Source organism: Leguminivora glycinivorella, chromosome 22 (genome assembly GCF_023078275.1).
Source record: "Leguminivora glycinivorella isolate SPB_JAAS2020 chromosome 22, LegGlyc_1.1, whole genome shotgun sequence".
NCBI lineage: Eukaryota > Metazoa > Arthropoda > Insecta > Lepidoptera > Tortricidae > Leguminivora > Leguminivora glycinivorella.
The window spans coordinates 9717520-9740009 of NC_062992.1; the positions used below are offsets into that span (position 1 = coordinate 9717520).

The 22490-nt window shown below is 39.0% G+C and overlaps 2 protein-coding genes across 4 annotated transcripts in view; one reads left to right on the forward strand and one right to left on the reverse strand.

The window, feature by feature from the left end:
• The window catches only part of LOC125237699 (heparan-alpha-glucosaminide N-acetyltransferase-like), a 28793-nt gene extending 14309 nt beyond the window's left edge, over window positions 1-14484 (reverse strand). The window contains exons 1-6 of the mRNA XM_048144851.1: window positions 14128-14484; window positions 10235-10454; window positions 3029-3152; window positions 2420-2596; window positions 1264-1435; window positions 44-117 (exon numbers count right to left, since the gene is read on the reverse strand). Of these exons, the coding sequence (XP_048000808.1) occupies window positions 44-117; window positions 1264-1435; window positions 2420-2596; window positions 3029-3152; window positions 10235-10454; window positions 14128-14377 (1017 nt within the window). The 5' untranslated portion in view covers window positions 14378-14484. The remainder of the gene's footprint in view (window positions 1-43; window positions 118-1263; window positions 1436-2419; window positions 2597-3028; window positions 3153-10234; window positions 10455-14127) is intronic.
• A 333-nt stretch (window positions 14485-14817) lies between these two features.
• LOC125237782 (glutathione synthetase-like) overlaps window positions 14818-22490 on the forward strand; it is a 32363-nt gene continuing 24690 nt past the window's right edge. For all 3 annotated transcript variants that reach the window (XM_048144962.1, XM_048144963.1, XM_048144964.1), the window contains exons 1-3: window positions 14818-15120; window positions 16525-16620; window positions 19467-19583. In XM_048144962.1, coding sequence (XP_048000919.1) covers window positions 14974-15120; window positions 16525-16620; window positions 19467-19583 — 360 coding nt within the window. In that variant the 5' untranslated portion in view covers window positions 14818-14973. The remainder of the gene's footprint in view (window positions 15121-16524; window positions 16621-19466; window positions 19584-22490) is intronic.

Consider the following 22490-nt stretch of genomic DNA (forward strand, 5'->3'; position numbering starts at 1 on the left):
TCCAATTACGCTGGAAAGTCTTATAATAGTAGTTATAACGTACCTGCACTGCTACTAACAAAAGAGTAGCGAGCCACTGCTGCCAACCTGCCGCGATGTCACGGAACAAAGAACGACCTGTACACAAATATATACATTAGGTAAATTATTACTAATTTAAAGATATAAGCATAGATAAAATATGTGAAGATCATACCACCCCATACATTAAAATGCGACCGCCTAAGAACGCGCATACACTACACCCCACATAGATGGCGCCACAAAAAAATGTCTTGTAGCTTTCGATTATACTTTAAGATGGCGTTAAGTGTCACTTTTGATATAGATTTATGGCTCGAAAGTGACACTTAACGCCAATCTACAAATAATCGATGGCAACAAGGCATTTTTTGTGGCGCCATCTATGTGTGGTGTAGTGTATGCGCGTTCTTAGGCGGTCGCATTTTAATGTATAGGATGGTATGATCTTCGGTTTAAAGAAGTTTATTTTCTCATAAGAATATTTACAATTCACTTACATGAGAAATTAACACTAACTTAACTATGTTGAGCGTATGTATGCGTATTATAATTTGATTACAAAAGAAGTGCTTAACCTAAATAATTATAACTTATTTTTTTATATTATGTAGGTACAATAATAATTTACCAGTTTCTAAACTAATAGTATACAAAAAGAGTTGGTATGTGTTCGTAGGGTAAACATAAAATTAGTAGGTAGACAAACAAAATAAAGATCAGAAAATATAACTGCACAAAAAAATGTGTGTTTACGACTTTACGCTTACACTAAACCCAAGCGATAGATCTTCTTATATTTAATCTATGGTATAGGTATACAAACGCTGTTTCATATCATAGGTGCTGACACCAACAGCTAAAAGTTCTAGCATTTACAATTTAAAATAGTAAAAAGAACTTAAATTTTTTTTTGGAAAATTTATTAACAAAGTTATGGACCCACGTAGTGTGATGCATTTATTTATTTTTAAAATATTATTGATATAATAAAGATAGATAGGTACTCATTTGTCGACGGATAGTTTATAAAATTGCGAAATTTGCACAAGCATCGTAAATCCTGGTATTTCAGTTGAGAATCATAGATTCCCATTAAAAAATTTAATTGACGTCGTTTTTTATTTTTTGGAAGCTTTTATAAAGTTATAATGGTTGGGCTGTCTGTTCAATGTTAGAATCTAGGACAATTACAAACGACGAAATCAACTGTCGAATTAATTTAAATACGATATCTCTTACCAGGAGTAATATTCTGGCTAGTCCTCATGAAGGCGCACTCTAGGGCACCCACGATGAAGTACATGGCGGCTAGGCGCTGCAGCACGCCCGGGAGTCGAACCCCGGACCATGAGGTGTTCACTGATCCTAGGACCACGCCGGCCATCGCCAGTAGAAGGGATCGGAGGGCCACCTGATATAAATGGATATTACTATTAGAAATGCTGAACGGGGGTCCGTTTAAGGCACTGCGATTTTGATAGCTCACCGCTGGGCGAGTAACTATAAACATCGCCATGTCTCTTTTATTTACACGGGAGTGATTATTTTTTGTTCGTTTTTATAGCCGATAGCGTATAGCTTACTAGCTCGCGGTGGGACCAGTGCCTTAGCGACTAATGTGTTTTTTATGTATGCATGTTTTATTTTTTTTTATCGCAAAAAGTGTTTTCTTTCTTTCAAACTTTCAATTAGAACTCACAACCATTTTATTTTGTTTCATTGTATTCATTAGAACGAAAGTAATAGTACATTACAATACAAGTTCGAAACGAGTGGTGATAAATCGAAAAAAGTATATGTCAGTAAAGATGGTGCTTTTTAAAGACGAAAGATATCAGAAGTGGGATTCTAGAGGATATGAAAGACATTAGAAGTGGGATAAGCACTATACCTACTGCAATCCCATCCCAATCCCATAGCGAAGGCAAATCAATTAGGGAAACACAGCCATCCCATCGTCATGCAATTCCAAACATCAGAAGTGGGATTGTAAAGGATATGACATCAGAAGTGGGTAAGTACTATACCTGTTGCAACGCTGTGATCCTTGGCAGAGAAGTCCTCAGTCTCGCGTTGAGGGACAGAACTAGTGCCTGTCGCACAGCGAAGGCAAATCAATTAGGGAAACAGCGATCCCATCGTCATGCAATTCCAAACATCAGAAGTGGGATTTTAAAGGATATGACATCAGAAGTGGGATAAGTACTATACCTGTTGCAACGCTGTGATCCTTGGCAGAGAAGTCCTCAGTCTCGCGTTGAGGGACAGAACTAGTGCCTGTCCCATAGCGAAGGCAAATCAATTAGGGAAACAGCGATCCCATCGTCATGCAATTCCAAACATCAGAAGTGGGATTTTAAAGGATATGACATCAGAAGTGGGATAAGTACTATACCTGTTGCAACGCTGTGATCCTTGGCAGAGAAGTCCTCAGTCTCGCGTTGAGGGACAGAACTAGAGCCTGTCCCATAGCGAAGGCGAACCAAGGAAAGACGACGTCAGCCACTGTGAGACCGTTCCATACGGAGTGAGAGAATATGGCGTAACCACCGCCGCCGGCGTTCACGAAAATCTGAGAAAAATAACGTTATATTACCTCAAATGTCTCAAAAAATATTGTGCGGGAAAGATAAGGTTATTTCGATGGTTGTACTTTTCTACGTTTAGTAGATCTCGTGTAGATTGATCCACAAGAGCTGGTACGTTATTTTTATTATTTTATTATTGGGTTCCTATGCAGACTCTCCGACTGTGGAATGAGTCCGTTGCGACGTTTTTCTGAGGGTCAGCAGTATGGGGTCTTCAAAAAAGGAGTGTTTTAAAGAGTCTCCATTAAAGAATAACTTACCATCAGAGCTATGGCGGCGCCACGGAAGACGTCAAGCGAACGCAGACGCGAGCGGGTAGGAGAGCGGGGCACGCTCGCTTCTGTGGTCAGGACGCGCGTTTCGGAGCCCAACTCGTTGTCCTCCTTGCAATACTATGTACTAACTAGGAAACTTACCATCAGAGCGATGGCGGCGCCACGGAAGATGTCAAGCGAACGCAGACGCGAGCGGGTAGGAGAACGCGGCACGCTCGCTTCTGTGGTCAGGACGCGCGTTTCGGAGCCCAACTCGTTGTCTTCCCTGCAATGATTAATGAATAATGCTACGTATAGACTTGTAGTGTAGTTCCTGTAAAGTGTAAGATGTATAAAGTGGGATACCTGAGTTGTAAGCAAGGTCATCTAAAATACGATTCATTGTTATACGTGTTTTACAAATTCCTTTCTGGCAATGACATGTTATTTACATAAAAATCATTATGATAAGTAGTATTTAATGTTCGATTACAGTTTACAGTAGGCTCAATGGCGTAACAAAATAGCTTAAGACTAAAAGATCGTATCTACAAGATTGCAGACTTGAGGTGTCTTGTCTCTTACAGCTCTTTGAACCTAAACCCAACTCGAATTCTAATAATATGCATATGTTTAATTATAAACATAAGATTTTTTCCTTTTTGATTGTGGAACGTACCACACTACAATGCGAATGCAAATTTTAAATACAAACATCAATCAATGAAAAAATCAACAATGATCAACTTTGGCCAACAATTGTCATTTTTTCATTGCCATTGATGTCTGCATTTATAATTAATTTACGGATTCATTTCGTATCCTTTTTAATTAGGAATATGTTCTCACTTTTAGATTTCAATAAGCGGATATGAGATGACATTCATGCATTTTTCATAGCCATTTTCAGCAGGTATAGATATTTCTAGCGAGGTAGCTTGATGGAGTCATGACTGAGAATATAGACGTCATGCCTCCCTACCCTGCGCTGCCCAGTTGGTACTCAGATCTCCGTCCAGTGGATCGTGAAGAAAGAATGGGGATTTTTCTGTGCAAAGCAATAGTATAGTCAATAGTTTTGTCCCTACTGCATCGCTAAAATCGAAATTTGTTATCAAAATTTTAAATTCTCGCGTTTAAGAAAATAAACGAGTCTTTCAATATACATGAGAACCCAAAAGACTAAACCCCTTTATTCATAAACATTCACTAAAGTTATCAAGCCGATAAAGTTCGTTTGTCCCTTTCTATTACACCAATACGTCGGAAAGGGACAAACGAACTTTATCGGCTTGATAGCTTTAGTGTACGTTTATGAATAAGGGGTTTAATTTGTGAGGCCAAAACAAGGGAAAAATGTTATATGAGTGAAATTTTGGCTTATTCCATATGCGCTTTTGTGAATCCATCTGGTGCCGTAGCCGAATGGTATTTCTGCGACGCGAAATGAAAACGAAACGCCGCGAAAGGTAGTCTGGCTCTGTTGCGCCAATACGCAAGAGCGATAAAGATAGATATCTACGAGCGTTTCGTTTCGTGAGCGTTTGTGCCATTCGGCTACGTACCCTGTACAGTTTGCTAGAACAGTAACAAAAACCGGCCAAGAGCGTGTCGGGCCACGCTCAGTGTAGGGTTCCGTAGTTTTCCGTATTTTTCTCAAAAACTACTGAACCTATCAAGTTCAAAACAATTTTCCTAGAAAGTCTTTATAAAGTTCTACTTTTGTGATTTTTTTCATATTTTTTAAAGATATGGTTCAAAAGTTGGAGGGGGGGGGGGGCGCAGTTTTTTTCCTTTAGGAGCGATTCATCATTCCCTTGCCCTTTTCCCATTATTTGGGGTCGGCGCAGCAGATCATCTTCCTCCATTTCTCTCTATCAGCCGTCATTTCCATACTAATACCTTTCACTCTCATATCGTTGTTCACACATTCCATCCATCTTTTCTTAGGCCTTCCACTACCATTGTATCCATCCACTTTCATATTTACCACTCGTTTTATAACATTGCTTTCATCCCTCCGCATTACATGCCCATACCATGCTAATCTACTGCCTCTCAATTTCTCTGTCACTGGCGCTACTTTCAGGCTTCCTCTTATATACTCATTCCGAATCCTATCCAGTCTTGTCACACCACACATACCTTTAGGAGCGATTATTTTCGAAAATAATAATATTATTAAAAAACGATCTTAATAAACCCTTATTCATTTTTAAATACCTATCCAACAATATATAACACGTTGGGGTTAGAATGAAAAAAAATATCAGCCCCCACTTTTCATGTTGGGGGGGGGGGGGGGGTACCCTAATAAAACATTTTTTTCCATTTTTTATTTTTGCACTTTGTTGGCGTGATTGATATACATTTTTTTTATTTTTTTTTTATTAGCCTACTGTAGTGTCCCACTGCTGGGCAAAGGCCTCCCCTCGCTTCTTCCACCCACTCAACCCTGTCATGTGCGTAATTTTGCCAGCTTGGATAAAATGCGTTCAAGTCGTCCCGCCATCTCTTTTTCGGTCTGCCTGAACCCCGGCCTGCACCCTCCACGGTGTTCCGTGGGTCCCACTCGGTAACCATTTTGGCCCACCGTTCAGGGTGCATGCGGCAGACATGTCCAGCCCAGTTCCACTTAAGCGTAGCGGTCTTGACACCTACATCTGCAACTCGAGTTCTGGAGCGCAGTTCCGTGTTTCTGATTCGATCAGTTCTGCGAACACCCAGTATACTGCGCTCCATCGCTCGCTGGCAGACCTTGAGTTTGGACTTTAGAGCTTCTGTTAGTGACCACGTTTGAGCGCCATAGGTTAGGATAGGTAGGATACACATGTCGATGAGTTTGCGCTTGAGACACAGAGGAAGGTTACCCTTCATTAGCGCCTTCATGGACCAGAAGCTCTTCCAGGCGTTATCAATACGTCTATTGACTTCTATGATTTGCCTGTTTTCGAAGGAAGCTATCTGGCCCAAGTAAATGTACTCATCAACATACTGTATATCCTGCCCATCTACCGTGACCCCATGTTTTGCCCGATTGGTCATTAACTTAGTTTTTGCTCTGTTCATTGTGAGTCCAACTTCAAGGCTCGCTGTGCTGAGATCTTGGAGCATGTGTTGCAATTGAGATGCTGTATGGGAAAAGAGGACAATGTCATCGGCAAAACGCAGGTTAGTTAACCGTTTATTACCGACAACAATGCCCGAACCCTCCCAAGAGACCGCCAGCTTTTTAAAAATCTCCTCCAAGCAACTGGTGAACAGTTTAGGAGACAGCGGGTCACCTTGTTTAACGCCTTTCTCTATTTTAAAAATAGGACCAGGTGCGTGCAATTTAATGGCTGCCGTGCTATTATTATAAATCGTTCCAACAAGTTCAACGTACCTTGGATCTATACCTTGGTTGTGCATGGCGGAAATTATAGCGGAGTGTTTGATGCTGTCAAAGGCTTTGCTATAGTCTACAAAAGCAAGATATAGAGGCACGTTGAACTCGTTGGACTTTTCTATTAATTGGTTTATAGTATGGAGGTGGTCTGTTGTTGAGAAACTCGGACGGAAACCGGCTTGATCTGGTGGCTGATGTTTATCCAGCAGTGGGGCAATTCTGTTCTCTATGACTTTTATAAATAATTTGTAGATATGAGAGGTTAAACTAATGGGCCTGTAATTATTGATGTCTGACTTATCGCCTTTCTTGTGCAGAAGTACTATATTTGAGTGGCATAATTTGGAAGGGACTTTACCGCTGTACAGAATTGAGTTGAATAGATTCGTTAAATATGGCAACAGGGTTATTTTTCCAGCTTTAAGTGCTTCAGTTGTTACTCCGTCATCCCCAGGGCTCTTCAGATACTTCATGCTCTTGAGAGCTGCGTTAACTTCGCCACCGGTTATAGGGGGGATATTTTCTGGGCAGGGTGGTCTTTCAATGGACGGTGTTGATAATGTGTCGGAGGAATACAGATTTTTGTAGTATTTGGTGCATATGTCCGTTATTTGGTCTCTACTGCTGCATTTTATCCCGTTTTCGTCGCGAAGACTGGTTATCCAGGGTTTTTCCTTATTAATACCTTGTTGGCTGTTCGGAGAGATGAATGTGTTGTCAGTGCTACTTCGACTAGCCTCGTGTTGAAATTCCGGATATCGCGCCTGATACTTCTTTTAACCTGTTTATCAATTGTATTATATTGTTCCCTGCTGTATTTGTGGCGTTCTCGATCTTCTATTAACTGTATCGTATCCTTTGTCAATTTATTGTTATTTTTTCGACTTGGTTTTATTTTGCTGCTAGCTGATTTTAAACAGTTAATAATGGTGTCATACTGTACTTGAACATCGGGATGAGTATCTATGTTATTATTGAATGCGTCAAAACTGTTTTGTAACTCGAGGTTGAATTGATCATAATTGGAAATGAGCGTGTCTCTGCTTAACTGTTTTATTTTTTTCAGAAATAGTTGTTTGCGATGGATTTTAATATTAAATTTAATCTTTACCCTCACTGGTCTATGGTCGGAACTAAATTTAAATTTGTTTATAGTGGATACGTCTGTTATTATACTCTTGTTATTTGTAAGGACAAAATCTATTTCGTTTTTAACGTTTCCATTTTGATATACATATTGGTACCAAATTTCAGCTTTCTAGTGCTTACGGTTACTGAGATTATCCGCGGACGGACGGACGGACACAGACATGGCGAAACTATAAGGGTTCCTAGTTGACTACGGAACCCTAAAAATGAGCCACATGCCCTATATGCAGTCTCCCAGCGATGATCCTCTTGTCAATGCCTTTCACGACATACCACAGCGTTGCCATAGACAGTAGGATGAGCAAACCGGTCAGGATAGGGAGGAAGGCTTCGTCCGCATCTATTTTTAATACACTAGCACAGTATAATAAAGAGTACTATCGTACAGTATGGCCACTCCCGCTCCCCGCTGAAAGTGCCGCCTCGGTTACCTCACAGTTACCGCCTATCACAAACGCGAACAGTCGACCTGTCATATCTCACTCATACAAGCATAGTACGCGTTCACCAACACGAGCTTAGACTGTGTGCTAGGAACGCGCCTCCTTCATATATTTGATCGCCAGTGTCCGAGGTGTGACACTAGTAACAAAAATGAGCCACATGCCCTACCTAGCGAAGTATCTTGCGTACAGTCTCCCAGCGATGATCCTCTTGCCAATGCCTTTCACGACATACCACAGCGTTGCCATAGACAGTAGGATGAGCACAGCGGTCAGGATATGGAGAGACGCTTTGTCCTCATCTATATTTAACACACTAGTTTCAAATATGAGCCCTACCTAGCGAAGTATCTTGCGTACAGTCTCCCAGCGATGATCCTCTTGCCAATGCCTTTCACGACATACCACAGCGTTGCCATAGACAGTAGGATGAGCACAGCGGTCAGGATATGGAGAGACGCTTTGTCCTCATCTATATTTAACACACTAGTTTCAAATATGAGCCCTACCTAGCGAAGTATCTTGCGTACAGTCTCCCAGCGATGATCCTCTTGCCAATGCCTTTCACGACATACCACAGCGTTGCCATAGACAGTAGGATGAGCACAGCGGTCAAGATATGGAGAGAAGCTTTGTTTCACCTCATCTATATTTAACACACTAGTAACAAATATGGGCCCTACCTAGCGAAGTATCTTGCGTACAGTCTCCCAGCGATGATCCTCTTGCCAATGCCTTTCACGACATACCACAGCGTTGCCATAGACAGTAGGATGAGCACAGCGGTTAGGATATGGAGAGACGCTTTGTCCTCATCTATATTTAACACACTAGTAACAAATATGAGCCCTACCTAGCGAAGTATCTTGCGTACAGTCTCCCAGCGATGATCCTTTTGCCGATGCCTTTCACGACATACCACAGCGTTGCCATAGACAGTAGGATGAGCAAACCGGTCAGGATAGGGAGGAAGGCTTCGTCCGCATCTATTTTTAATACACTAGCACAGTATAATAAAGAGTACTATCGTACAGTATGGCCACTCCCGCTCCCCGCTGAAAGTGCCGCCTCGGTTACCTCACAGTTACCGCCTATCACAAACGCGAACAGTCGACCTGTCATATCTCACTCATACAAGCATAGTACGCGTTCACCAACACGAGCTTAGACTGTGTGCTAGGAACGCGCCTCTTTCATATATTTGATCGCCAGTGTCCGAGGTGTGACACTAGTAACAAAAATGAGCCACATGCCCTACCTAGCGAAGTATCTTGCGTACAGTCTCCCAGCGATGATCCTCTTGCCGATGCCTTTCACGACATACCACAGCGTTGCCATAGACAGTAGGATGAGCACAGCGGTCAGGATATAGAGAGACGCTTTGTCCTTTAACAAATATGAGCCCTACCTAGCGCAGTATCTTGCGTACAGTCTCCCAGCTATGATCCTCTTGCCGATGCCTTTCACGACATACCACAGCGTTGCCATAGACAGTAGGATGAGCACAGCGGTCAGGATATAGAGAGACGCTTTGTCCTTTAACAAATATGAGCCCTACCTAGCGAAGTATCTTGCGTACAGTCTCCCAGCTATGATCCTCTTGCCGATGCCTTTCACGACATACCACAGCGTTGCCATAGACAGTAGGATGAGCACAGCGGTCAGGATATAGAGAGACGCTTTGTCCTTTAACAAATATGAGCCCTACCTAGCGAAGTATCTTGCGTACAGTCTCCCAGCTATGATCCTCTTGCCGATGCCTTTCACGACATACCACAGCGTTGCCATAGACAGTAGGATGAGCACAGCGGTCAGGATATGGAGAGAAGCTTTGTCCTCATCTATATTTAACACACTAGTAACAAATATGGGCCCTACCTAGCGAAGTATCTTGCGTACAGTCTCCCAGCGATGATCCTCTTGCCGATGCCTTTCACGACATACCACAGCGTTGCCATAGACAGTAGGATGAGCACAGCGGTCAGGATATGGAGAGACGCTTTGTCCTCATCTATATTTAACACACTAGTAACAAATATGGGCCCTACCTAGCGAAGTATCTTGCGTACAGTCTCCCAGCGATGATCCTCTTGCCGATGCCTTTCACGACATACCACAGCGTTGCCATAGACAGTAGGATGAGCACAGCGGTCAGGATATGGAGAGACGCTTTGTCCTCATCTATATTTAACACACTAGTAACAAATATGAGCCCTACCTAGCGAAGTATCTTGCGTACAGTCTCCCAGCGATGATCCTCTTGCCGATGCCTTTCACGACATACCACAGCGTTGCCATAGACAGTAGGATGAGCACAGCGGTCAGGATATGGAGAGACGCTTTGTCCTCATCTATATTTAACACACTAGTAACAAATATGAGCCCTACCTAGCGAAGTATCTTGCGTACAGTCTCCCAGCAATGATCCTCTTGCCGATGCCTTTCACGACATACCACAGCGTTGCCATAGACAGTAGGATGAGCACAGCGGTCAGGATGGGGAGTGAGGCGGCATCGGGCTCCGCTGTCATCCGGGGCTGGCATTGCTGCTTGGTCACCTCAGTGAGGTTGATGGCATATTGACCGAACTCGAGGAATTGGTAGGAACCTGGAGCAAAAAATAGTTATTTGTTATACAAGGGGGCAAAGATGTATTTTAACGCCGAGTGTGGAATTGAAAAACGAGCAAGTGAAAGGATTCTACAGTTGAACAGCTGGTTCGAGAATAGAATCCTGAACTTGCGAGTTTTTTAACACACGAGAAGTAAAATACATTTGCACCCGAGTGTAACACAAAACTTTTCCCCTCACTATAGCGAGGAAACTACAACGCAAAAAATGCGTTTATCACTGCTTCCAGTAGTTCCACAGGTGGTAAATCATCTTTATTACTAGATTCACCTACATTTATCAATTTTAAAGCAGTTAATTTGACTTTATTCAAGGTCAAATTACTTTACCCACTAGTGGATAAAATGCGGTTTTACCCGCTGGTATTAAAGGACAAAACACGTGTTTCCGAGCTAGTGAGGGGAAATATACATATATTGCAAAATCAGTTTCACATTAACTTCGTTGTAAGGTTCACCATGCATATAGTTTTTCTATTTTAATTTAGAACCCTATTCAAAGAGGAGCCCAGGCTCTCATAAGCCGTGGCAAATGCCGGGATAACCCAAGGAGGATGATGATTTGGAACCCAATGAAATAAATTGGAAAAAATTTAGTTATAAAAAGCAATGTAAAAAAAAGTATTTTACTGATTCATGAACAGTTCTAATTCTAATTAGATTGCAACAAATAAATATTACCGACCCACCTAGCCTAGCCTATTGTGACCCTGCCTGCTACGCCGCGGTCCCGGGTTCGAATCCCGGTAAGGGCATTAATTTGTGTGATGAACACAGATATTTGTTCCTGAGTCATGGATGTTTTCTATGTATATAAGTATTTGTATATTATACATATATATCGTTGTCTGAGTACCTGCAACACAAGCCTTCTTGAGCTTACCGTGGGACTCAGTCAATCTGTGTAAGAATTAGAATGTCTTATAATATTTATTTATTTATCAGGAATACACTGCAATAGGGATGTTGTAAATTTTTTAAAGTGTTTTCATTACGTGTCTACCACATAATTATTATTAAAAATATCATTTTTATTTCAATTGAATTTAATTAAAATAAGTGTTTAAATATATTTGTTGATCATTTAGATGGATTTGATAGTAAATAATAGTCTTCATGTTTTGTTAAGTTGTTTAAACATATAAACTGTAGATATATTAAGCATATGCATGAATTTGCATATAACCTCTAATAAACTACTCAATTGATATGCAATGTTTACAAGTTATGTATGACTCACCCTATCATATGACTAGACTACAAAGAGAAATTAGATATTTTTAAAAACAGGAACATTTTATCATCTTTTGAGATTCCTGGCGGGCAAGCATGGTAGTGTGATATTGCCTTTGGTGCCAGTGCACCCATTTCGCTTTTTTTTGGAACGACACAATAGGCCATATCACGCAACCACGCTTGCCCGCGTGATTGTTAAATAAAATGGTGGCATACCTTGGATGCACTTAATGGCAAAGCACTAATTATAATTTAAAATGTGTATGTACACATAAAAATGAAATTCCTAAATGGGGTAGGCAGAGCACATGAACCTGCTCAAGTTTTAGTGCCACTCTTGGCAATTAAGGGGTTAAACGAAAACTTAAGGTCTCAGGGACCAGTTTGAAAACCAGCGTCTGGCTACCAAGCCTAGCACATACTGAAACTGGAACCCATTTACCATTGCTCGCTCAGGTTTTTATTTAAAATTATTTTTAGTTTTAGTATTATTTTATGTTATTGCAGGCAACTTATTTTAAATATTACATACATACATACAATCACGCCTGTGTCCCATGAAGGGGTAGGCAGAGCACATGAAACTACTCAAGTTTCAGTGCCACTTTTGGCAAATAAGGGGTTGAAAGAAAACGAAACTGTGACATTGCAGTGACAGGTTGCCAGCCTCTCGCCTACGCCACAATTTAACCCATATCCCACAGTCGCCTTCTACGACACCCACGGGAAGAAAGGGGGTGATGAAATTCTTAACCCGTCACCACACGGGCAAATTAATATTGTAGTTATAATATTGAATTCTTCTGTTTGTGACATATAAAACGATTCTTATTCTTAATTAATGTATAAAATACATAGAGTAAATTCATAACTATTAAATTGATTTGTGATGTTCAACCATAAAATTGAATGTAATCTTGTTCATGTTTACTTAACATTCACTTATACATACATACATACAATCACTCCTGTATCCCATGAAGGGGTAAGCAGAGCACATGAAACTACTCAAGTTTCAGTGCCACTTTTGGCAAATAAGGGGTTGACAGAAAACGAAACTGACATTGCACATACACTTATTACAATGTATTTAATTGTGTACAAATTACAAAGTAATAAAAACAATACATAATAAAATAACATATTCAAAATAACCTTTATTTCAAAGCATGAAAGTTCTTATCAAGGAACATTAAACAAGGAAAATGATATAAAATGTAGTAGATTAATTAGCATAATGGCAGATATGTCACTATGTTACTATGTAGATGTATATGAGTCATGACCCAGAGGTTATAAGATAAACAAGTTCATAATTGAATTATGGCAAACTTGCTATTCCTGGTTTGTAATCCAATATTGCAGCAAATGTGCAAGTGAAAATTCACTTCATGCTTGCTGATGTACATTTAGTTTCAATTAAATTTTTACTGTCATTGGAACTAAAAACCGCTGACATGATTGATATTTTTCATTGGACTCTATTAGTAAAATAAAACTGACAGTAGTAAATACAGTCTCACAAAAAGCATATGAGTGGATAAAGTAGGATTTCTTGTCTGCAATATTTTTTCAAACAAATTAAACAAATTTTGATTGAAATACAAGTACAGTCAACCAATCGGAGCCCCTCTACAACCATGTCAAAATAACAAGCAGTAAGATTTCTTACAATCTGGTTTACAATTATAATGTCACTATGACATAGTTCCACAGTGGCCTAGGGTTCCAATTGGTTGACTGTATAATCAAGCAAAAAATGTTGTATAGCGGGCATTATGAGGTTTTTTTTAATGCATAATTTGTTGCAAAATTGTGAATTTTATAATTTTGATTGACATTTGTAGCACTATTATAAATGTCCTAGATAAAACATCAGAGATGGTGCTTACAAATGTGTAAATTAAAATATATTTATCAGATTATTGGGGTTTTTCAACAAGATTAGAAAATAAAGTCCACAAACATCAAGGTTGTTTGTTTGTTGTTACCTTAAGGTTGCATTTTAATAGTAAGGTGCATTGGGGTAATTTCTAAATTCACATAAAAATCACCATTATTTCCATCATATAAAGATTCCCCTTTCGAAATTACCAGCATTTCTGTGCTTCAAAATTATCCCACTGGACCTTACTTTTATTTAACTACTATCTATTTGTCTTGGTCTCAAATAAGATAAATTCACCCAGGCACCAGCTGATAAAATAAATATATAATTATATGTATAGGCAACATAACAAAGAACATTTACACAAAGTGAAATTTCAATTACATTGATCTAAGTTGAGCTACAAAGTTAAACTAGTGTTGTAACATGTTTATATCGGCCGCAATGACCGTGTTAATACAAACTGCATTAGAACAATAGCAGGTTAGCTGCCCCCCTACGTAACCTGATCTCTTTACAGTACTTACCATTGCATATTTGGCCATGCCCATTCTCGATAGCGTAGCGCACTGGACTTAAGGTCTTCAGCACGTAAGATGACGAATTCGCCAGAGGCTCAGTCGGCAGCAGCATACAACCCTGGCATTCTTCATACTGGCTCAAAAAACTTATTGGCTCCGACGTAATAATTTCCAAACACGCTTGGTCATAACGCAACGTAGCCCCGTTGCAACTCCGTATAAAGGATCCCACGTTCTCAAATTGACCCAGCGTCATTGTTAATTTCTACCCTGCATCGAATTCAATGTGTATTTGCACAAAACAAAGCTACTTTTCGCTGGATAGTATCGAAACAAATACTACGAACGAGCTGTCAAACAAAACTATGTCATTGAACGAAAGAACGGACTGGAAATGTTTCATCAAAGAACGAAACGAAGCGTAAACATATTTGTGCAAATGATTGACAACTGGTCGTTTTAAACATGGTCTTAAATATTTTGAAATGCGTAGCCAACATGCTAATTGTTTACGATCCGAATTGAACGAAACGCAACTGTCACTGTCACGCTAATGTGAAATGACTGAAAGAGAGATACAAAACGTTTCGTTGTTATACCGCAAGTGATTGTTTGTCATCTTGGCTAGGCCATGGAGAACTTTTATAAAAAAACCGGTATTTAGACGGTTTTGGTCATTCACTGCTTGAATTCCGCCAGTCAGCTGTCTGTCACTGTCAAGTCGCTGAAGTCGGCAGTCAGCTTTAAAAAACAACACAAAAAAAATTAAATAAAAGCAGTAATCAAAAACCTCCAAGCCATTTATCATTAAAAATTAGTGGTATAAAATTGTGCAAGTTTTTTTTTTGCAATATGTCGCAGGCCCGGTTTACATCGTGCATTCCTTTGCCGTTGGAACACAAGTCGTTGGTAGGAGTTATTGAGAAGGCCAAAGATTGGGCTTTGATGCACGGAGTAGGCATGAGAGACAGGAAGAACTTCACCAAGGATGCTATCCAGGTAATAAACAAAATATTCCTAATAAAATGCGGATATACTAACTTTATATTACTATAAAATTAAAGGATGGCTAGCTTAGTATTCACAATAATAAAGTATTATAAAAATACCATGGATTAAGGAACTTTTCCATTGAATTATTTGTTCATATCATGCTGTTCGTTTTTTAAGTGTTTTTAAAATATGGTGTTAAAAATATTTGTATCCATTAAAATATTTTCTCAGTATTTATTTTCTTAGGCTAGGCTGTTTATAATATGAATATAAAAGTAAAATACAAAAACACATACAAAACAATATAAAAAACATATAAACACATTATAAAAAACCTAACCTAGGGTGCCACCAGCAGCGGGGCAGGGCCCAAGCTGCCGGTGGTTAGGGCTGCAGAGAGAGGAACCGTCGGACTATCCGCGCCGTGTCCAAGATCACCGCCTTCTGCATCTGGCCCTTGATCCAGCCACCTAGCGAGAGTCTCTTAAGATGTTGGTCGAGACTCTTCGCTATGAGACCGTTCGCTGAAACGACTATCGGAACAATGATCGTTGAATCAACATCCCACATGGCGGTTATCTCGTGAGCCAAGTCTAGGTACTTACTGGACTTGTCCCTTCTCGGCTTTCACGAGATTCTCATCATGGGGGATGGTGATGTCAACGAGCACGGCCCGGCGTTGCGGTCGATCTATTAAAATATTATTATTAACATTAATGTTATTCCTTATGCCATAGTAAAGTGACAAAAAGTAGTAAATATTTTAACCAGGGCTAGATCAAGAGTAGAGCGGTTGTTCCAGGTGATTTTTGCCAGTGTAACTAATATACATACATACATACAATCACGCCTGTTTCCCAGAGAGGTAGGCAGAGATCACGGATATCCATTTACTATGATCCTGACAAATCACTTACAGAACTATTCAAGCTAGACCCTTATGGATTCCCTGGTTTGACTCTGCCAATCTCGCTAGAAAAGTGTTAGTCTCAGCTTTCCGAGTCCGGTCTGGGCACATTCCTACAAACAAGTTTCTGTGTATGATGGGTGTTAAGCCATCCTCACTGTGTTTAGACTGCCAGAAGACTGATGACCTGTCTCATGTGTTGTTGGACTGTGTCCGGAACTTGGACTTGAGGAATAGAATTTTTGGTGGCTCGGGCTCCATGCACAATGGACAGATCAATTGCTGGTTGGCAGAGCCAATGTCAGACAAGGCAATCAGTGTATACCACTTTATAGATCTCTCCCTTCAGTAGGGAGATTTGTAAGCACCCATGAGGCTGACATGTTCACCCAGAGTGTCCAAAGCCTCGACAAAAATAAGATTAAAAAAAAAAAAAAAAAATCACTTTCGCTTCACACACTTTCAAGTAACTAATATAAATGAGAGAAAACTTTTTTTTTTAGATTGCACCCTTTGTACTCCTGCCGTCTCCATTCCCCCGGACAGAGTTCAACAAAGCTGTAGAACTGCAGCAAGTTTTAAATGAGCTCATGCATAAGGTAAACTTAACACAGGAAAATTGAATGATTTAGTGCTCACCGGTCAATAGGCTACTAGACTCATATCTTTATTATTGATTCTGTAGTATTCGACATAAAAAAAAACAATATTTATATAATTTGGGTATTAAAAGTGTAACATGATGACTATGTATTTTTTAACCCCCGACGCAAAAACGACTCCGTCCGTCCGTCTGTCTGTCTGTCTGTCTGTCTGTCTGTCTGTCTGTCTGTCTGTCTGTCTGTCTGTCTGTCTGTGTATGTCTCTGTCTGTGGCATTGTAGCTCCCGAACGGATGAACCGATTTAGATTTAGTTTTTTCTGTCTGAAAGCTGAGTTAGTCGGGAGTGTTCTTAGCCATGTTTCATGAAAATCGGTCTACTATGACGTGGTCGGGGGTTTTATCAAAATTTTAATTTTGTGGTTAGGTTATGATTAAAGATGTGTGTATTTTTTTATTTTGGCCACCGAAAACGCTGTCAGCGATGTAGTGACGTCATCGAATTCGAACTTACTTCATGTCAAAACAATCACTGACATAATGAACTTTATGCCTCTTGCTTAAAAGCCAGAAAATGTTGTTTTCGAGTAAAATGACCTGATGCACAGATAATCTATAGAGTAACATGACTGTGTTGTTTTCGCCTGATTATGTAAAAGTATACTTAAAAATATTTTTCTCAAACATGCAATGAAACATTGTCTTTGTTCCTTAAAATGGGCTGGGAAGTATCGCTTTTTGGGCGCAACAACTCGAGAGGACTGTAAAGGGATTTCATATTATTTTTTTAGGCCTAGGCCTGCAAAGGAACTTTTTTTTATAAAATATTGTCCTTTAGAGCATTTTTTTTTTATTTCATTGTATGTTTGAGAAAAGCACTATACATGCCTCGGCGTAAAAACGGATTCCCTCATTTTCCCGGCCTCTGTAATGTACTATTTTGTTCTTAATAAAATATGGTAATATCTTGTTTCGGTTAACAGGACAGTTCTTAATCATAATAAGACAGACTTTAAAAAGGGTCAAGTAGCTTATTAAAAATGTAGGGGTGAAAGATAAGGTCCCATAGAAAATTTTAATTCGCGCCTTTTTTATTTTTAGTGACAAGATTTGCTTGACCGTGTATACACCGTGTTTTTATTGTTTTCCGTTAAATTCGACACGCAGTTAGGTTCATCATCAGGAACCACCCTGTATATCGCTTTTCCTTAAATTCGAAAAAAAATTTTTTTTCTTTCCATCCATAATAATTGAATTAATTAGTGTGAGAGGACCTTAATCATAACATTAAAGTCAGTGTCAAGTGTCTGACGGCAAATGTCAAAACAAATAACACAAGGAAGTGGCAAGGGATGCCACACACGTGTTCAGTATTTTTTTTTTTATAATTCGATATAACCCTAAGAGTTAGGACGCTAGTTTCTTAGAGAAATTAATTGTATTTGACCTAAAGAACCTTCCATTAAAGTTAACGGAATTCTATAAAAACAGGGTGTATATTAATTCCTTATTTCTTAATACATATAAATAGTTATTTGTTATACAAGGGGGCAAAGTTGTATTTTAACGCCGAGTGTGGAATTGAAAAACGAGCAAGTGAAAGGATTCTATAGTTGAACCACGAGCGAAGCGAGTGGTTCGAGAATAGAATCCTGAACTTGCGAGTTTTTTAACACACGAGAAGTAAAATACATTTGCACCCGAGTGTAACACAAAACTTTTCCTCTCACTATAGCGAGGAAACTACAACGCAAAAAATGCGTTTATCACTGCTTCCAGTAGTTCCACAGGTGGTAAATCATCTTTATTACTAGATTCACCTACTTTTATCAATTTTAGACCAGTTAATTTGACTTTATTCAAGGTGAAATTACTTTACCCACTAGTGGATAAAATGCGTTTTTACCCGCTGGTATTAAAGGACAAAACACGTGTTTCCAAGCTAGTGAGGGGAAAAATAAGTTTCCTTTTGTGTTAAGTCATTTTTAGAGGCATTTGCTAATTAGTCAATTTATTTGATTTATGAATGACGCTAGGAAAATCCATTGTTGTCTTAATGACCAATAACAAATAACATTATTATTATTACCTATTTACTCATATATTGCGACTGTTAATTACCTATGTCCTTACTTGTACTATTACCTCGTATGATTAATTTGAGTTGTCGTTATGTTAATCCCGTAAAGGTTATTCATTAGTAAATTCATAAGCAAAATGTTTGCATATGAGTTGGCAAATCATGTCTGGAAATTCCTATGGAAATAAATTCACATTGGTCTAGTTCAATCTTGAAGCAAAACCATTTTATAATGTAATAAAATTAACCTTAGGTGCAGCGGGGAAATCATTTCATTTCGGGGAAATCATTTAGGTTCATCATCAAACATTTTTTTTTTCAAATTTAATGGAAAGCGATATACAGGGTGGTTCCTGATGATGAACCTAACTGCGTGTCGAATTTAACGGAAAACAATAAAAACACGGTGTATAATACGCTACGGAGATCTATAATACATACATACATACATACAAACACGCCTGTGTCCCATGAAGGGGTAGGCAGAGCACATGAAACTACTCAAGTTTCAGTGCCACTCTTGGCAAATAAGGGGTTGACTGAAAACGAAACTGTGACACTGCAGTGACAGGTTGCCAGCCTCTCGCCTACGCCACAATTTAACCCATATCCCACAGTCGCCTTCTACGACACCCACGGGAAGAAGGGGGTGGTGAAATTCTTAACCCGTCACCACACGGGCAAGATCTATAATACTCTACGGAAATCTCTTTATTATAAGACATCAAATATACAAAATTGATGTTATTGTTATGTATTGCCCAGGTTGCCCACGATGATGACTTTCTGGAGCACACTTTACAAAACGCCCTGCAGGTGGATGAGTTCACGGCAAACCTCTACGAGATATGGGTCAAGGTTCGGAACGAGGGCATCGCTCAGGTATGTACTTATCGCTAGTTTATTAGGTTACAATATGGTTGATCCTAGAAGATGTGTTTTTACGGACAACTTCGGTTTTTAACTTTTTAGTTCTGCCATAAGGCCCTCGTGGAAACTTCTAGTTATGTCGTGCTGTCGCAAAGCAGGCGGTTAGCACAACTTGCAATCTTGCGCGGGACTAATATGTATCAAGACGATACAGGAGGGGTCAATTCTCCATACAAACGCTCTCGACTATTTCCTCCCTGGTTTTTGAAGATAGAGCAATGATTTTTTAAACACAGATTAGTATTATTTTTATCTGTGTCGGCCGTTTTGCTGTTGGCCAATCAAAAATGTCCAAAAACGGCCATTATGGCCCAAAAAAGGTGTGATAATGATAATCAATATTGGTAACAATTAGCCAATAAAACTAAACCGTTCGACACAGACTATTTCATTGTTGTTCAGATCCTCAAATTTCGTTACGATTGATTAAGTTTTTAAGGAGGAAACAGCCGAGAGCGGAACCTCGATACGAATGATTTTTTAATATCTTTTAACTGAGTTTTTCTTAATAGAACCGTTTTTCCCCCGAAGGGTAAAAAACGGATATTTAGGTTCCTGCCGAAGCTTGAACCACTAATGAGATTAACACCTTCATAACTCGGCCCTAATCGAGTGAATTCCTCGACTAGTAGCGCCATCTGGCGCGCCAGTCAAGTACTAGTGTCGCCCGGTTACCAGCGCTCGGCTGCTTTTTCCTCAGTACCTTTAGCCGGCAAGGCCCTTAAGGGTGGTTCAAGCTTCGGCAGGAACCTAAATATCCGTTTTTACCCTTCGGGGGAAAAACGGTTCTATTTAGGTGTCCGTGCCTTCGCTTGAACCACTAATGAGACGTGTTTAAACCTCTGCCGGCGCTGGTTAGGGCGTACTGTGACTGATATACTTTATTTATACAGAAATGTCATAATAAGAAATAAGAAGGTATACAAAGGGATGTTTCAAAATTTAGCTACTAAGGTTTCATGAGTTGAAACTGACAGCACAGCACAGTTATCCATTATGACTCTATGATGGTGGTGAATCACTTAATTTATATATAACATAAAACCGACAGGAAGCCAGTAGTTAATAGATCGGTATTACAATATTTACGGAAATAAAACCTGTTATTTCATTAACATTTTTGTGAGAAAATATCTGTAGCAACCCAAACTCTGAAGAGCTTCCCTTCATCAATGGGTGTTACATCAACGTCGGCAAAATTTGTCTCACGTTTCCCTTACAACAGTCCCTAGTCAGAACAAGATCATATACATGTTTTTTGTCTTATAAATTCACCAATATACTAGTCTTCTTCTGCTTAAGATAACTATAATTATATCATGTAACTATAATACACAATTATATCATAGCACTGCCGTGAGCATTATGACATTATGTTGAAATTTTTATTTTTCATGTAAATTGATTACTGTACCATAAGTAATGCGCCTATATGTATCTCTCAATATGCACATATTATTGTTAGTATACTGAGTAATAAGCAATATTGACATAGCTTAAACATTGTCTTACATAGCCCACTGCCAAATGTCAACATTTCCCAATGCATAATGTGTTATGAATTCTGTATATGAAATATACATTTGCCCAAAACAATTGAAATGGACGCTTGAGTTGGGAGAAATTGCACGCTATCATATGTTAATTTGTAATGTATACCCACATTACGATAATGTATGCGTTACTGCTGGACTGGTAGCAAAACTGCAAATAAGATGATAATACATTTTCGGCTTCTGACTGAATTGATAATACCATGGCCATGATTAGCTAAGGATCCATATAATAAAAGGTAAGCTCCTACTCAAAGTCTTTACGAGAACGGAAACTATGTAAATTTTTCCTATTAAATTAAAATGGGTCAACTGAGCAAAAATCTTTGGGATACAAGCGATTGAAACGAATCAATGATCTAATGAGTCACACATACTTAGGCGAAGATCAAATGAAGGCAATTATTTCTAATTAAATTGACTTTGATACTTCCATGAATATACATGAATGTTAATGCGGGAATCCTCTCTACACTGTACTCGTCAACTTTATTTAGTCTTTTACTATGTCTAGCTAGTATGCTTTTTTCGATATTTGAAATATTTAATTTGTGTTTGAATAATTATGAATATGTGATGCATATATTTTTAGGCTTATCATTTTTATGACTTATGTGCTGACTAGCCGAATTTATAAAGGGAAAATTGTACGATTCGTGAGCTAGTAATTCTAAAACATTACGACCTATGGCTCTTTAGTCCATTTCGATATTCTAATAAAAATGTAAGACGACAGATAACTATTCAAATAAGGGTTAATGATGTACGATTACCCATTTATAATTAAAATTCAGTCATCAGCTTAAGATAGTAAATAGTTTTCTTTTCAGCACTTTCGTAATTTATCACCAAATTGCAAAGCAATATATTCTATATTGCTCTTTTGTGCGAATAATATAAATGTCTCACGTTCTTTATAAACTGATGTATACACAAACATACGGGTTAATATTTACTGTATTCTTGCTTATTTCCCAAAATCCATATGCAGCGGGACTTCCCATAAACAAGATGCAACTGTTATGTAAGGTAATACCTGATTCTACAATTATATCGAGATGACAATTATTTATTTATCGTATGGCATATAATTAGGATTTTCTTAAAAGTCGTACGTACGCACGGCTGTAGCATGTAGCGCCACGGACGATGACAATGGTATTTACACTTGCCTGTCATTCGAGACCAATAGGTCAAAATATCGTAGCTATCGTACCTACTGCGTACATTAAGCGCTGAGCTTTTATTTTTTATTTAGGTCTCAAGACCTTACTTCTGATAAATATAGTTCATCAATATCTATTTA